The sequence below is a fragment of the Felis catus genome, chromosome C1 (genome assembly GCF_018350175.1).
Source record: "Felis catus isolate Fca126 chromosome C1, F.catus_Fca126_mat1.0, whole genome shotgun sequence".
NCBI classification, from domain to species: Eukaryota; Metazoa; Chordata; class Mammalia; order Carnivora; family Felidae; genus Felis; species Felis catus.
Window position 1 is genome coordinate 71,548,048 of NC_058375.1, and position 15,849 is coordinate 71,563,896.

General features: G+C 44.5%; 2 protein-coding genes across 6 annotated transcripts in view; both read right to left on the bottom strand.

The window, feature by feature from the left end:
- Positions 1-11,359, bottom strand: part of MCOLN2 (mucolipin TRP cation channel 2) — a 57,662-nt gene extending 46,303 nt beyond the window's left edge. The window contains exon 1 of one of the 5 annotated variants that reach the window (XM_019837340.2): positions 11,087-11,355. In XM_019837340.2, the coding sequence (XP_019692899.2) occupies positions 11,087-11,163 (77 nt within the window). In that variant the 5' untranslated portion in view covers positions 11,164-11,355. Of the gene's footprint in view, positions 1-3,739; positions 3,951-10,419; positions 10,576-10,635; positions 10,771-11,086 lie in introns of those variants that run through there. The other 4 variants (XM_006934876.4, XM_019837342.3, XM_019837341.2 and 1 more) reach the window with 4 other exon arrangements.
- Positions 11,360-13,567: 2,208 nt separating this feature from the next.
- MCOLN3 (mucolipin TRP cation channel 3) overlaps positions 13,568-15,849 on the bottom strand; it is a 33,392-nt gene continuing 31,110 nt past the window's right edge. The window contains exon 13 of the mRNA XM_045036117.1: positions 13,568-14,898. Coding sequence (XP_044892052.1) covers positions 14,764-14,898 — 135 coding nt within the window. The 3' untranslated portion in view covers positions 13,568-14,763. The remainder of the gene's footprint in view (positions 14,899-15,849) is intronic.

Consider the following 15,849-nt stretch of genomic DNA (forward strand, 5'->3'; position numbering starts at 1 on the left):
CTGTCCCAAAAATAAATAAACGTTGAAAAAAAAAAAATTTAAAAAAAAAAAAAGAAAATGAAGACACAAATACTCTCCTAACATAAACTTTGTTTTCCATGAGTTCAAAAAAGATGAAAGGGGTGCCTAGGTGGCTTAGTCAGTTAAGCGTCCGACTTCAGCTCAGGTCATGATCTCAGGGATCTCACGGTTCACGAGCCCCGTGTCAGGCTCTGTGCTGACAGCCCAGAGCTGAGAGTCTGCTTTGGATTCTGTGTCTCCCTCTCTCTCTGCCCTTCCCCCATTTGCACGCTCTCTCAAAAACAAATAAACATTAAAAAATTTTTTCAAAAACAAATATGATCTGAAAAGAAGTTGGAAAAAAGAAACAGATTTATCAAGAAAACTATTCAAAATATTGGCCAAAGCTACTATTGTTAAATGTATGTGTTATACCCCAAGTTATTAGGTAATGACACTATGAAGTCATAATGATGTAAAGCACTGCATTTAGCAATTTATTTTAATATCCTATCTCACCCTTTAAAATGTTCCTTTTACCTGTTTTATAGAATATGGTTCTACAAACAATATGCAAACATACATTCAGAGAGGGGGGATGTTCTTTTAACTGATGGGGGAAATTGTCAAAAATATTTGGGGGGTGCCTGGGTGGCTCCATGGGTTAAGCGTCCGACGTTGGCTCAAGTCATGATCTCCCAGTTCGTGAGTTCGAGCCCCGCGTCTGGCTCCGTGCTAACAGCTCAGAGCCTGGAGCCTATCTCAGATTCTGTGTCTCCCTTTCTCTCTGCCCCTCCCCTGCTCATGCTCTGTCTCCCTCTGTCTCAAAAATAAATAAACATTAAAAAAAAATATTTGGGACTGCTTCTCCAGTGTTTCAGAGCTCCAACCACACCACCACCATAGATGTGGATGTTCTTGTGTTACCACTGCTGATGTTACAAACTCCTTAGCTTGGGAGAAATTGGTGTTTGTTCCCCAAGATCCTGACAGACATCCCTGTTGAGGTATCTTGTTTTGATGCAGTGGCACTAGAACAGAATGGTTTTCCTAATTCACAATGATCTCTTACTAGTCACACAGGATGGGACCGCAGAAGCAGGTGAACCACTTCCCAAATCTATGCCTCCTGTACCCTTAGCACAGGGAACAGTAAGTACCACCAGGAACCTACATCTATATAGCTCTGCATTGTCTGGTCCCACCTACCTCCCCAATGTCATCTTTCCCCCGCCAAACTTAATCGTCTACATAATTTTATTTTATTGTTTTAATGTTTATTTATTTTTGAGAAAAAGAGAGTGTGAGCAGGAGAAGGGCAGAGAAAGAGGGAGACCGAATCTGAAGCAGGCTCCAGGCTCTGAGCTGTCAGCACAGAGCCCAACGCGGGGCTCCAGCTCACCAAAGGTGAGATCATGATGCCAAGTTGTTTGTTAGATGCAAAGGTTTGATAGACTCAAGTTAAACAGTTTTGCCTGGAATATATCATAGATGACATCGTATACTTCATACGACCTTCCATCCAGAGATACAATATCAGATTGATGCACAGGGTGGGCTTTTTAAAGTATAAACTGTATCATGTCAATATTGCCTAAATCCCACTTATGGCTTCCTTTGCATTTATTCTATAATACGAAGTCGGACGCTTAACCGACTGAGCCACCCAGGCACCCCTCTTCTACATAATTTTAAAGGAACTATGTAACAACCCCCCCCCCCGATTTCTGCTCCTTAGAGGCAAATTCTTTTATCTGTTTCTTTTCAGTTATTTACTTTAATATTTCTAAATAATGCTGCCCCACTATTTATTTCTCTTTTAGATATTATCAATCTACATCCTCCCATGGAAAAGATGATTTTAGCTCTTATATCTGTCCCCCACCCACCAGCAAGCATACACCTGTGCCCTCCCCACTCATCATCTCAATAAAATTTTAATAAAGCTTTTGGATACTCAGAATTTATGAAGTGAATATGCAAATGTGTTTCACAGTTGAGCCACTAGTACACTGTGATTTTATATTCCTCCTTGTAAGAAAAAGCTTTTGGAGTTAATTGCCCCTTTTCCCCGTTTGCTCAGTTTTCAACAGACCAGCTGGGATTCTATCACCAAACTCTGGCTGAATCTGCCAGCTCCCTTCAAGGTAATCAAACAAGTTGGGCAACTCGTCAAATTCTTTCTTCTCCCAGTTCTTTCTTCTCATCGTTCCTGGAGCCTCATCCTCCTGCTCCAACCTACACTGGTTGCTTCCTAATTCCTGTTCAGGGCCATCAACTTGGAAATTCCCCTCACCTCCTTCCCAAATTGGAATCCACATTTCCTGGAATTCCTTTGCTCCCTCATTTTTATGGAGAGTATCCATCAGTCCCATCCTGTGAAAGGAAGCCCAGAAGGTAAATTTTGAGACCTCCTTTGACAGACACTGCTAATTGCCTACCTGGTAACCAGTCTTCCCTTTTTCCTGAGTTTGTTGAGGGTTGGGAATGTATTAAGACCCAAGAAGAGACAACTTCAATATTAGAGCTAGAGAAGAACTTAGGGCCACTGTTTGCAAACTCAGCTACACACTGAGTCACCTGGGGCACCTGAAAAACACTGTAGCCCAGCCTCCATCCACAGAGATTCTGGCCTAATTGGCGTGGGTGTGGCCCAGGCACTGGGGCTTTTAAAAAGCTCCCCAGGTTATTCAAATGTGCACCCAGTTTGAAATCCTCTACCTTGCAGATGATCTGTTCCCATCTCCTTATTTTATGAATGAGGCAATTAAGGTGCCCTCAGGTTGCAACCTGCCCCCAAAAGAATCCAATTTACTGACCCCCCTGTCCAGTGTTCCTTCTTGATCCCTGAATTAAATATTTCTTAAGGAGTAATCGCCTGGGTGGCTCAGTCGGTTGAGCATCTGACTTCAGCTCAGGTCATGATCTCATGGTTCATGGGTTCGAGCCCCACATCTGGCTCTGTGCTGGCAGTGAGGAGCCCGCTTCGGATCCTCTATCTCCTTCTCTCTCTCTGCCCCTCCCTCCCCACAACAAATAAATGAAACATTTTTAAATAAAAGGAGTAATGGCCTGGAAGATAGGAATGAAGGGGAAAAAAATGTCATGTTCAAATAAACTAGTATTTCAAATACAATTTCTCTTATTTAGAAATGTGTGATAATTTGGCCGACAACAGAATCCTAGTCCATAAATTTGGGAGACTTCTAAATGGTCATGTTATTAAAATGAGAAGGTGGGGCACCTGGGTGGCTCAGTCGGTTGGGCGGCCTACTTCGGCTCAGGTCATGATCTTGTGGTCCGTGAGTTTGAGCCCCGCGTCGGGCTCTGTGCTGACAGCTCAGAGCCTGGAGCCTGTTTCAGATTCTGTGTCTCCCTCTCTCTGACCCTCCCCCGTTCATGCTCTGTCTCTCTCTGTCTCAAAAATAAATAAACGTTAAAAAAAATTTTTTTTAAATAAAAAAAATAAATAAAATGAGAAGGAAAAAACAAGTAAAGCTATCTGATGGGATGAATCCAACATTTCTTTTCCTCAGGGTCTTCAGACTCTTTAGAGCAAACCCTTAGTTTCCATTTGTTATTCCCCAGTGAACCCTCTCCGGCTGCAGGTGCCAATGGTCACTTCTCAGGCTGTAGCTTAGTGGCTGGGCCGCCTTTGATTCCGCTGACCAGTACAACTCTGGGGCAACCTCTTCCTTCTGCTCCTAGGACATCCCACTCCCCTGGTTCTTCTGCCTACCTCACTGGGCATCTCTCAGCCTCCTTTGCTGGCTCCTCTTCCATCGGACTTCGGGTGCCAGAGAGCCTCAGGACACAGTCCAGGGCGTTTCTATCCTCTGTCCTCCTTTCTCGAGACCCAGTCCTGTGGCTTTAAATACTACCCACATGATGTGGACTTTCACATCTGCAACTCCAGCAAATCTCTCTCTTGAACAGACTCCCTTATCCAACCTCTTCCTTGAAACTCCACCCACACGTCTAATACATTTCTCACACCAACCCCCACCCCCTTCTCCACCCATCTGCTCAGCACAGTGATTACACACATTTATCCAGATGCTTCAGCTGTAACCACTCCCCCTATCAGTGATTTTCCACCTTGGCTGCACACTAGAAGCATTTGGGGGCAATTATTTATTTAAAAATTTTTAATGTTTGTTTATTACTGAGAGAAAGAGACAGAGCATGAACAGGGGAGGGGCAGAAAGAGAGAGGGAGACAGAATCCGAGGCAGGGTCCAGGCTCTGAGTTGTCAGCACAGAGCCTGACACGGGGCTCGAACCCATGAACCGTGAGATCATGACCTGAGCCAAAGTCCAATGCTTAACTGACTAAGCCCAGGCGCCCCCATCTGGGGACTTTAAAAGGTTTCAGCACCTTGCTTCCAGCCCCTAGATACTTGGATCTAATTGGTGCCCAGTTATGAGCTAAGTATCAAGATTTGTGATAAGCTTCCCAGGTAATTCTAATGTGTAGTAAAGTATAGGAACTTTGCTCCAGAGCCATAATTTGACTTCTCCTTTTCCTCAATCCACACATCCAATTGATCAAGTCTTCCTTCAAAGCATATCATGGGTTGGTCCCACCTCTCTCTATCCACTGCAGCCTTCCTGGTCCAAGTTCTGTCATCTCTCTGACAACAACAGCCTCCCACTTTTCCACATGGTAGCCAGAGGTGATGGGTTTTTTAAAATTTATTTTTATTTTTTATTTTTATTTAATTTTGTATTTTAGAGAAAGAGAATGAGAACAGGGGAGGGGCAAAGGGAGAAAGAGAATCTCAAGCAGGCTCCAAGCTCAGCACAGAGCCGGATGTGGGGCTCCATCCTGTGACTCTGGGGTCATGACCTGAGCTGAAATCAAGAGTTCCACGCTCAGCTGACTGAGCCACCCAGGCACCCCTGGGGGGTAATGTTAAAAGCACAAGTCAGATATCATTGCCCTGCTTAAAATTCCATAGTGGCTTCCCCCTGCTCTCAAACTAAAATCCAGCCCTCCTATCATTGCCTAAAAGTCTCCTGCCCCCTCCTTCCCATACCCACTCTCCCCCACATCCTCTTTCCTGGCTCTGAAACAGTCCCTGATCTGGCCATTTGCATCTGCTGTTTCACCTGTCTTACCGATGCCCCCAACTCTCTGTGTACGTCTGGCTCCTTCTCATCCTTCCCTACTGCCTGTCTCAGCACTTAATTTCCTTTATGATTGAGATCACATTCTTTAGTGGTCTTCTCTACAAGAGAACTTCTTGAAGGCCAGGTCTTGGTGATCGCTACATCCCCCGGCATACGGCAGAGCACCTGACACATAACAGGTGTTCGATGACTAATTTTTAGGAAAAAGAAATGGGTCAATGAATGAGACAACAACCTTGACTATATGAACGTTGTGTTGGCCAGTACCTGTTAAGATGAAATAATAACAATGACAACAGCAACAAACATAATAAAAACAATATAACAACGATGATATAGAGTCTAAAACACTGATAGGAAATTTTGAATTAAAATTATACTGAAAAGGCTTGCTCGGCCAAGACACGTGAGAGTGTTTTAGGTAATTTAGTTGCCTGGTTTGCTGAGAGAAACCCTATTTTGTTTCAGTTAATATTCCTGAAGTCTTTCCAAAGAATCAACTTTTCAGTGAATTGTTATCATGAAAACTTGGAATCCACTGGGGAGAGAGAAAATGAGAATCCTCCTGGAATCCAAGTGCAAAAGTAAAACTTAGACACGTTTAAAAAATAAAATCGGTCGAAGCCTAAGAGAGAATTTTTTAAAATATGATTTGACATACTTTTCTAAGGATGACACAAGCCAATGTCAGAAGCCAACGAAAAAGACTGACAGATCTTAACACAAACATTTAAGATTTTGAAACGTTAAAAGACAGAACGGGGGAAAAGTCTGCAATCTATTGAAACAGCCAGAAGTTTATGGCCTATTATCTGTAGACAGCTCCAAGTTATGAGAAGAAAAAAAGACAACCTAGTGTGATAACAGGCCAAGGATCTGAACAGGACAGTGAAAACTGAACAGCAACGAAAATGTACTAACAGCCAGACTGGTGAAAATCTATCTTAAGTTTCATTTACCAAAACTGAGAACAAGACTGTATTGATAGAAATGTGCATTTTTGAAGGGCACTCAGGCTCGGTATCCAGAGGAGTATCTGTGATCTAGGACTCAAACCTCTGTGGATTTGCACAACAAATGCTGAAAACTGAGTGAACTTCAAAATGTGTTTTCAAAGGGGTAGGAGTTTTTTAGGACAAGTGCCGGTCAAAAAGATGACTACAAAAATGTTCACTGTAACCCTACTGGCAACATTGTATTGACCTAAAGATGACTATGCATATTGTTAATTCTTTTAAGTTACGAAATAAATATATTGAGACTCCATTTTTCAAGTCTAGAAGTGCATAAACCAGAAAGGAAAAAAAAAAATCTTGGCACTCTTTTGCAGTAGTGTCACATATAATCTCAAATTTCTTCTTTAAGTCCTCCATATTTTCTTGATTTTTGGTGATTAACATATGGATTCTTGAGTTATCATGAGTTAAAACAAGTTATGTAAAAAAGGAATCTAATAATACATGCCAGGTAATCCAGTATTTCTCTGCCTGATGTTTGTGTGGGAGATAGAAAGTGGGGAAGTCAGGCAGAGACTAAATTTCACTGTGTTTACAGCAATGACCAGGCTGGCCCAGGGAGTGAATGTCACAGGGCAACCTGGCAGTTGGAAGGCTTCAGAAAAATCCCAACAAGACGGAGGCAGAGGAATGGATCCAGATAGCTGATGCTGTGGGACTTCCAATAAAAGGAAGTCAAGGAGAAAAGAAAAGAAAAGAAAAGAAAAGAAAAGAAAAGAAAAGAAAAGAAAAGAAAAGAAAAGAAAAGAAAAGAAAAGAAAAGAAAAGAAAAGAAAAGAAAAGGAGAGAAAGAAAGGAGGGAGGAAAGAAAGGAGGGAGGAAAGGAAGGAAGGGAAAAAGAGAGAAACTCTGGTTACCGTGTAAGCATAGCTCTCAGGACATAAATGACATGGTCATTCTAATCCTGAGAAGCACTGGAGAAGAAAAACTGTAGGGCTTTTCATTTCCCACTGGAGCCACTCATAAAAAATGTGCATGCTACAACTTTCAGGAATTTCCCTAAAGACGACCGACCATGCCACCCAGTTCCTATAAAATCCCCTCCCGTCACCACTTTGCTGCCTCTGGCCAGCAAGAAAGCAGAAGTAGGGCTGCACATTTTTAAAGTGCTGGTTCTGAACAAGTCACGCCCCCTTTGAAAATCCTGACCAATCAGCTCTCTAGGTCAGAGATAAGTAAAGCAAAACTCCATTTCTTAGCAATACAGGCCTCCCAAAGCACAGCTGGAGACGATGAGAGGAATCACGGCAGCCTTCACATTTGGCTTTCTCTAACATTTCAACAAAATCCCCATTTAACAGGGTCATGCTAATGACTCTCCCAAAGGAAAAGGAAAATTAAAAGCCATGAAGCCATAAGTAACCACTTTCTCCTCAAACCACTGAATCACTTTACCTTATTCTTAGACAAGCCCACCTCAGTGTCAGCTGGGGAATCTCTAGGTTCACCCTATCTGTGACAATTCCCTCTAGCTGCTCTAGGTGATATAATTTTTTAAAGCCCACCATTTAAATTATGGGTCTTCTGGAATTATAGCAAGGACAATTTTTCAGAACCTTTGGCTTCACTAGTCACCAATTCTTGCCTGACAGATGTATTCAAGGAGAGATAACAGAAGACAACCTTCAAAGGAGAAGGAAGGAAACCATCCCCCTATTGAGGGGACAGGAATATTGGCAACCTCCCTCCCCCCCCCCAAAGCTGTCTTGTCACACCACGGAAAAGGAGGCAGGGGTCCAAGGTCAAACAGAGTAGAAAGCTCAGCTAGAGGTCATCTAAGGAAAATGGGACCCCCCCACCCCCCCGCGCAACACCCCGCCATGATTGCCAAAGCAAACAAGTAAACAAACCAAAACCTGACTTTAAACATTTGATCCTGAAAAGAATATTACAGTTTGAGTAAAAAAGAATGAAGTCTGGAAATAAAATTTTTCTCTATGAAGCCCATAATCATGATGTAAGAGCTCACTGAAGGGTGATCTCATTCTTCAGAACTCACATGTGGAACCTAGACTCCTGGCTGTGGCTAAGAACAGCCCAGCCTCGGCTAGAGAGATCCCACTTTTATCTTTCATGGCCAAAGAAAGAAATTTTACTTCGAAAACTGCAGCCACAAGAAGTCACCTGTTTTTCTACTAAGTTTTAAGAACTGTCTTATCCTGGGTTTCACTTCACATCAGTGAAGAGACCGAGCCTGAAGAGATTAGCTTGTGAATATGATCACTCCTGACTTTGAGTTCTCTATTCTCTGCCATTCTGTTCAAAATTTGTCTCCATTACTCTTCCTCCTTGCTTCATTATGAGTTTTTACATTTATTACTCTGTTGTTAAAAACACTTTTTAAATTTTTGTAATGTTTATTTTTGAGAGAGAGAAACAGAGCATGAGTGGGGGAGGGGCAGAGAGAGAGGGAGACACAGAATCCGAAGCAGGCTCCAAGTTCTGAGCTGTCAGCCCAGAGCCCGATGTGGGACTTGAACTCGCGAACCGTGAGATCATGACCTGAGCTGAAGTTGGATGCTCAACCAAGTGAGCCACCCAGGCGCTCCAGAAACAACACTTTGAATATGCTCTTCCTTGGGAGAAAAGAACATGGCCTCCTAAAACACTGGAGGATTTACTGATTTTTAGGTGTAGGAGATTAAATCAAATTGGCACCATTATGTTGACCCCTGCATGGCAACGCTCAGGAGAAGAGTGGGAAATGTGTGGTTTTTTTTTCTTTTAATATTAAATACAATCTATTGTCAAATTGGTTTCCATACAACACCCAGCGGTCATCCCAACAGGTGCCCTCCTCAATGTCTGTTTTTAAAGCGTCCAGGCCACAGCCCTGGTTTAAGGAAGGTTTGCTGAAGGAGAAGGGCAAGTTTCTGGTAGTGGGAGCTTATTTGACACAATGTGAAGTATGAAGAGGAAGATGAGCTAAAATCTTGAGACTGTTGACTCAAACGGAAGAAGCTACTGGATTCCCCCCAGCTTGGGCTGTTTGGTTAGCACATCACAGAGGTGGTGAACATCTCTCAAAAGTGTGAAGCCCACGTCCCACCTCTGCAGAGAACAATGCAGCCGGTCCCTTGAACATCAAACATCCGAATTCATATCTTGACAGCTAGACCACCTTTCCCATGCCCTCTCTCGATGACCCCTTCTTCCATTCTCAGTTTACAATGACACAAGCCTCTGTTTCCCACTGGTCCTGCACAACCAGGATATACAGATTTCAAATGTAAATCCCTTCGAAAGCTATTTGTGTGCACGGCCAAGTGTGTGTCCTGTAGTGTAAGAATGGGAGCCTCTAGAGATACTCCCTGGATATGATACAATTGTTAAGCTGTGAAGGAAACGTGCTAAGAAAAATACCGGACTAAAGACTTAAACAACAACACAGATTATATACATCACACCCACCGTAAGCACAAGCCTGTGTATCAGTCCACGCAGAAGACAGTAAGGAAACCCGGAGTCCGTGTTCTCCCCACCTTTTAGGACAGGGCTTTTAGAGCTAAGGCAGTGGAAGAAACATATCACTTCTGCCCATCTGCCCCATTAAAAATCGACATTTAAGAGAGATGGTCATTTTGGTGTAACATTTGCATGTACCCAGTCGTCAAAGTTGTACCACAGTTATGTCTTCTAATTCAAAAAGCATATGTGTGTGTGTGTGTGTGTGTGTATATATATATACACACACACACACACACACACACACCACGCTTGCTTGGAATTGAAGTCATCTGGACAGCCACCAGAGATCAAGTAAATTCTCTTAAAGTCTGGCTTTCCTTGCTAGCCTAAGTCCGCTTGTAATACTGAGAACGCCATGCAAGAAACGCAGGAGAGTCTCTCCACTATTTCGAGAAAATGTAAAGGCCCACCACTGGATTTGTTTTGTGAGCAGAGGGGGAGCCAAAGCCTGCTGGTACTCACCCCCCCCCCACCCACCCCGGGATCGGGCTCAGCCACGCAGCTGGGTGGTGGCGGCTTTGACCACGGAGGCGGGGCCCCTCGGCAGCGCCATCCGGCTGAACTGTGCGCCTTTTCATAAAGGTAGAGGAATTGGGGTTAACCACACTGTAACCCTCCCACCTGAGGAAAAGGCCTGTTTGTTCCGGAAGGCACAGCCCAGCCTTATTTAACTAACTGCAAGCAGCTAATATAAGCACGCCCAAGGCAGCAAGAAAGCTCTAGTCTAGAACAGCAAAGCCATCCATTTGATGAAAGTTCCTCCAGAATCCGACATCCTGAAGGACCCGGCTCAGGCGCCTCACCTGACGGTTAGCCTGAAAACACCTGATCCTCTCTCCCGCGTCCCGGCCTGGAGAAACCGATAAGGCTGCCGGGCCACGTCTCCGCCTTCAAAACTTTCCACCGCTTTGGGGATTCCAAGCAGGAAAACCCGTTCAGTGCACACGCCTCTCAGCCCTCCCGGGCACGCACGCCTTCCCTAAAGTTGGAGCCCTGCTAGGCGGGCTCCCTTCTCTTACCCTTCCTGCAGCCCCCCCGGGGCCCGCAGACCCGGGCCCGGGGGTGGGGACGGCGGGGCGCTGCTCCGTCCGCGCGTCGGCGGGACCGCAAGGCTGAAGTGCGAGCCGGGAGCCCAGCGGCGCGTGGCCAGGCGTTCCCGCCCCGCCCCCGAGTCACCACCTCCGCCGCGTTGCTTCCCTCCGGGCAGCGCGAGCTGGGAGCTGGGCCCCGGGGTACTTTTTTTCCACGTGTAAACCGAAGGGCCTCTCCGAGCCCCGGGGGCTGGAGGCAGCTTAGCGGAGCCAGGCGGGGGCGGTGGGAGAAGCAGCGGAGTAGGGACGCTCGAAGACCCCAGGAGGAAAGCAGTCCGGGGAGGGTCGGCGGTGGGGCCCCCGGGGAGGGCCCGCGGAAGGCAGGGGGCCCCCAGGACGCTCCAAGCGGGCGGGAGCCGAGAGCCGCAGGGGTACTGACCTGTGGCGGGGCCCCCAGGACAGGCCTGAGGCTCCGTTCCACGCCGGCAGGTCCAGAGCCTCCACGCCGGCAGGCATGGTGCTGCCCCTGTGCGGCAGGAGGAGACCGAGGGTGGGACGGCTGCACCTGCCTCGGCCCCGGGGTGCCGACCCCAAGCTCCCGCGCTGGAGTCTCGGGTGTGCGGGGCGCTGCGGCCAGCCCGCTGCGCGTCCGGGGTGTCTGCCGGGAGGTCCGGCTAAGGAAGAAGCGCCTTCTAAAGGGAACCCGACTGTGGAGCGCTGGTGCCGCCCGCGCGCCCTCCACACTGCCCCCAGGCGGCGGGGCCGCGCACTCCCTGCTCCCCGCGACCCCAGCCTTTTTTCCCTCCCTCTTGTTTTCTGCACCCATTCTGCGCATTTCTGCAGTCATTTCTATTTTGATGCGTTCAGGACACAATGCCAAGCCGAGTGCTGGGTACTGTGGACACCAGCATAAGAAAGACATGGTCCTTTCCTCTGGGACCTTACATAAACTGGCAAGCTCATTCGGTTAAGTTCATTCATTGGAACGTGTTCGTATTCTGAAGTGTACGATCACAAAACTCTGTGACAAGAGTCATGTTTCGGAGATGTTAAAACTACCGACGCGCAAGGGAAAGAAAAACGAATCGCCTTTCGCTCGCGTGGGGGAGCTTGAGCGAACCCCCTGCTCGGGGAGTACGTATCCCTGTGACCCCGGGAGGGACAGAGGGGCGGCACAGACTTGCAGGATCCGAGCGTCGGGACCCTGTAAGCCTGCGCTCGCAGCGGCCTCTGCTCTTCCCTCCCAGAGCACGAAAGGTAGGGGAACCGGCCTGGGAAACCAGGCATGAATCTTAGAAGGTGGGGGTCTCCGGCATTTGTCCAAATGTCATGTTTCTGCTTTGGGTGACATTGACTTGGCAGTTTAGACCCGGCCAACAGCCTGTTTTCCTGGGAGCCCTCTTCCTTCTTTTCACGTGATAGCAGCAGCAGAGAAAGTCCGACTTCCAGGAGATTTGGATCAGCGAGTGTGTAAAGGTTTCTGGGTTTAGCGAAGGCAAAGAATATTCTGCCAAGTAATTATTGTAACGTGAGTCTTCAGGACAGAATGATGCGAACAAATATACATAATTGACCCTCTTTTGCAAGTCGCTTTTAAGGCAAAAATGACTTAGAGTCCCTTTAATCGAGGTGCCCACTGAGTGCAGACAGGCTTGGAAGATCCCGTTTACCCACTTAGTACAGTGCCCGCAGGTGAGTGCGAGGGTGGTGTGGTTAGGTTCCTTTTTATAAGAAAAACGAGAGGAAAAGGAACTCTGTGTTCTTGTGGGGAGGATGTGGACCCCCTTGAAAAAGGCAGACGGTGACTTGATTGCAGAGTGTTGGAGGAAGTATATGGAAAGTAGGAAATGTATGTATGCACACACACAATTTTTATAGTAAAGAATTTCCAAGCCTTTAATTCAAAGAAAAGCTTGCCATGAAGGAACAGCCCTATTCAAAATTCTAGCACTCCACCAGGGACAACAATCCCTTTAGAAGTGAACTGTAAACTGGAATAACTTTTTTTGTATCAGCAAACTACCCAAAATACTGAAGTTTTAGAAAACTCCAGTAGAAATTTTAGAACTTCAGTAGAAGTTTTAGAAAACTTCAGTATTTCTACTGAATAACTAATCAGTGGGTAGTTAAAAAGAAAATTCATTGTTAACAGTGCATTTATTAAGAACATTTACCATGTGCAAGGGCTCTGTGCTTCAAGGGGCCAGGAGTAACCCTGTGTGCCCACTAGGTTCGAAGGTTGATTTCCATGTTATCTCACTGAACACTCAGCACTCTGTGTACTGTCATCTGCTTTTGAAATGAGGAAATGGGTTCAGAGAGGTTTAAGTTGCTGCCCTGAGGTCACCCACACAATTTGTAGTAGATCCAAGATTTCTATTCAGATCTTTGAGTTTCCAAAATCTTTATTCTCACTACACTGGTACACTGAGAGAGATCTAATTCACAGTCACTGCCCTTGAATCACTTTCCTGATCTGGAGAAGTTTCCCTTGTTTCATAAAGCGGAAAAGACATACATGCACATAATAGCTATAATTGGTGATGCACATGTTACTGACAGGCCTAAAAGCATTATTTTATTTTTTTATAAAGGCATTATTTAAAAAAACAAATGGTAAATAAATTCTTATCAAACACTGTAGGGGAAGAAATAGTTGCAATAGGGGACTCCAAGTAGCTCAAATTTTAATGTGCAAGTGAAACACCAGGGGATCCAGAGACTTAGATTTTCCATTTCTTAAAAGCCATAAATACTGCAAGAATAGCTTATACTTATTATAAAACCTCACGTTTCAACGCCTGCAGTCATTATTATGATCCTCATTATATTAAATAATAAGACTTCAGTGTCTCAAGGCTATCTTCATTTAGCCCTTAAAATTAAAAATTAACAAATCAGTTTTCTTTACAAAAAAAAGTTTGCTTTGAGAAAACCTTTATTGCACATCATTAAGTTCATTTCTATTTGAATGAACAGCACACAAAACAAAGATACATGTTGTAAAAATCCCTAAAATTCCAATCAGCAGTATCCAAGGAATGTAGACTCTGTTCTTCGTCTTTTGAGGCATACATTTTCTACTTATTTTTAAGTTATGACCATAATTGTTTTTTTAAGGTTTTTTTTAAAGTACTTTAATGTTTATTTATTTTTAAGAGAGAGCACATGCATGAGCTAGTGGGGGAGGGGCAGAGAATGACTGACTGAGGATCCTTGAAGAGGGCATTGCACTGACTGGAGAGAGCCTGAGGCAGTGCTTGAACTCACAAACTGTGAGATCATGACCTGAGTCAAAATCCAGAGTCAGACGCTTAACCCACTGAGCCACCCAGGCGCCCCAAGAGAAGAATTTAAAATCCGATGATTAGGGATGCCTGGGTGGCTCAGTTGGTTGAGCTACTGACTCTTGATTTTGGTTCAGGTCAGGATCCCAAGGATTGAGCACCACATCAAGCCCCATGTATAATCCCACGTCAAACCCCAAGTTGAGCCCCATGCTGAGCATGGAGCCTGCTTAAGATTCTTGCTTTCTCTGTGTCTGCCCTTCTCCCCCTGTGCTCGCTTGCTCGCTCTCTCTTTCCAATAAAACATAAAATTAAAATAATAAAATAAAATAAAATAAAATAAAATAAAATAAAATAAAATAAAATAAAATAATTACTGATATATACCAACCACTTCCCCTCTCTCTCAGGGATGAACCCCAGAGAGTGGTCAAGACCAGAGTTAGTGAGTTTTATGAAGTCAGACTAGGCATTGTTCTCCACTGATGACACAATCGATCCAGTAAAAATAGCTGGAAGCAAGAGTGTAAGAGCTGAAGAGGGGGATAGAGAACATATTCTAAAGCTTATGGCAAAATAAACAAGAAATAACAAGAACCCAGTGGCTTCTCTCATCCAAGTTAATTTAAAAAAATAAACCCAATATAAAGCTGCAAAAGACATTAAATATTGCTTTTAAAAATATAAATACTTCTTGATAAATTATAGCTATTGGTTTGCTCAAAGTAATAGTCTTCAAATATACTGTACTTGATCTTAAAATATACATACAGTTTCCCAACTCAGCTATATATTATATATCCCTCTAGAGCACAGATTAGCCTGATAGCTACTTTTTACAACAGCAGAATATAGAACCTGGAGGGTCGTCTTCTAATCTGTATTTTCCAGAATTGGGTAGATCTTTGCATTCTGCTATAAATGTACGAAGTTCAGTCTCTGGGAAGCCATCTTGTTGGTAATGCTACATAGAAGAATTAAAAAAAAAAAAAAGTTCTCATTAATAAGTCCCTTGAAAATAGCTTTATTCCACATTCAAAATGGATCATTTGTCAAGGGAGGGAATCTTTCTAAATTCACTTTCAAGTATTTTCAGGGAGATGTAGCCTCTAGAGACATTCTTAGGTTTAGCTAAGGAAAAGTCAGTCTAGAATTCTGCAGTGTCCTCCTGGGCTCTCTTTTATGGGTCTGGCTCAATCCAAAATGAGCATGCTGAATCTGAGTCTGAGCCATCCTTCCAGGAAGAATCCATTCTATATACCCTTTGGGAGTCTCTCTTTCAGATAGACAGGTTTAAGGGTCTTGTACTAACATCAGTTCAGGGTCTAAGATCTCTAGAGCATGTCCTGACCAGAGAGGATCAGCCATCACCTGCCCACCTGACAGGTGCTTTGGGCCCATGGAAAAAGGTAAACACCTAAACTGTGAGTCTCAGACTTGTATCATCAAGAGTTGTTAACTAACATTACTACCTTTGAGACCTTGGCTACCACCCTTGAATAACATATAGTTCTCTGCATGAAGAGCTGAAGGCAGTGAATTTTTAGAGCGCAGTGGGGCAGGATTTAGACAGGTACAACTATATTCTTTCTCAGTGGCCTTGGTGACTCTAAGCACACATCTGCCAAGCAAGTATTAATAAAGACAATCAGTTTCTGAAATCTAAGTCAGTAAAAATGAAGTCATGGCCCTGGCTTCACAAGCAAGGTATTCATAATTATCAACTCATCAACTCCTACTAACCCTCTCTTTATCCCCGGGGCCATTTATATGATATCATGTTTCAGTACCCCTTCTCATACCCAGAAAGTCCCCAAGTGGAAGTGTCTATGTCAATGGTATACCTAATAGTATAAGGTTATTAGAAATTTAAATATATAGCGATATTTAGCCTGCTTTTCCATATTTCAAAGGG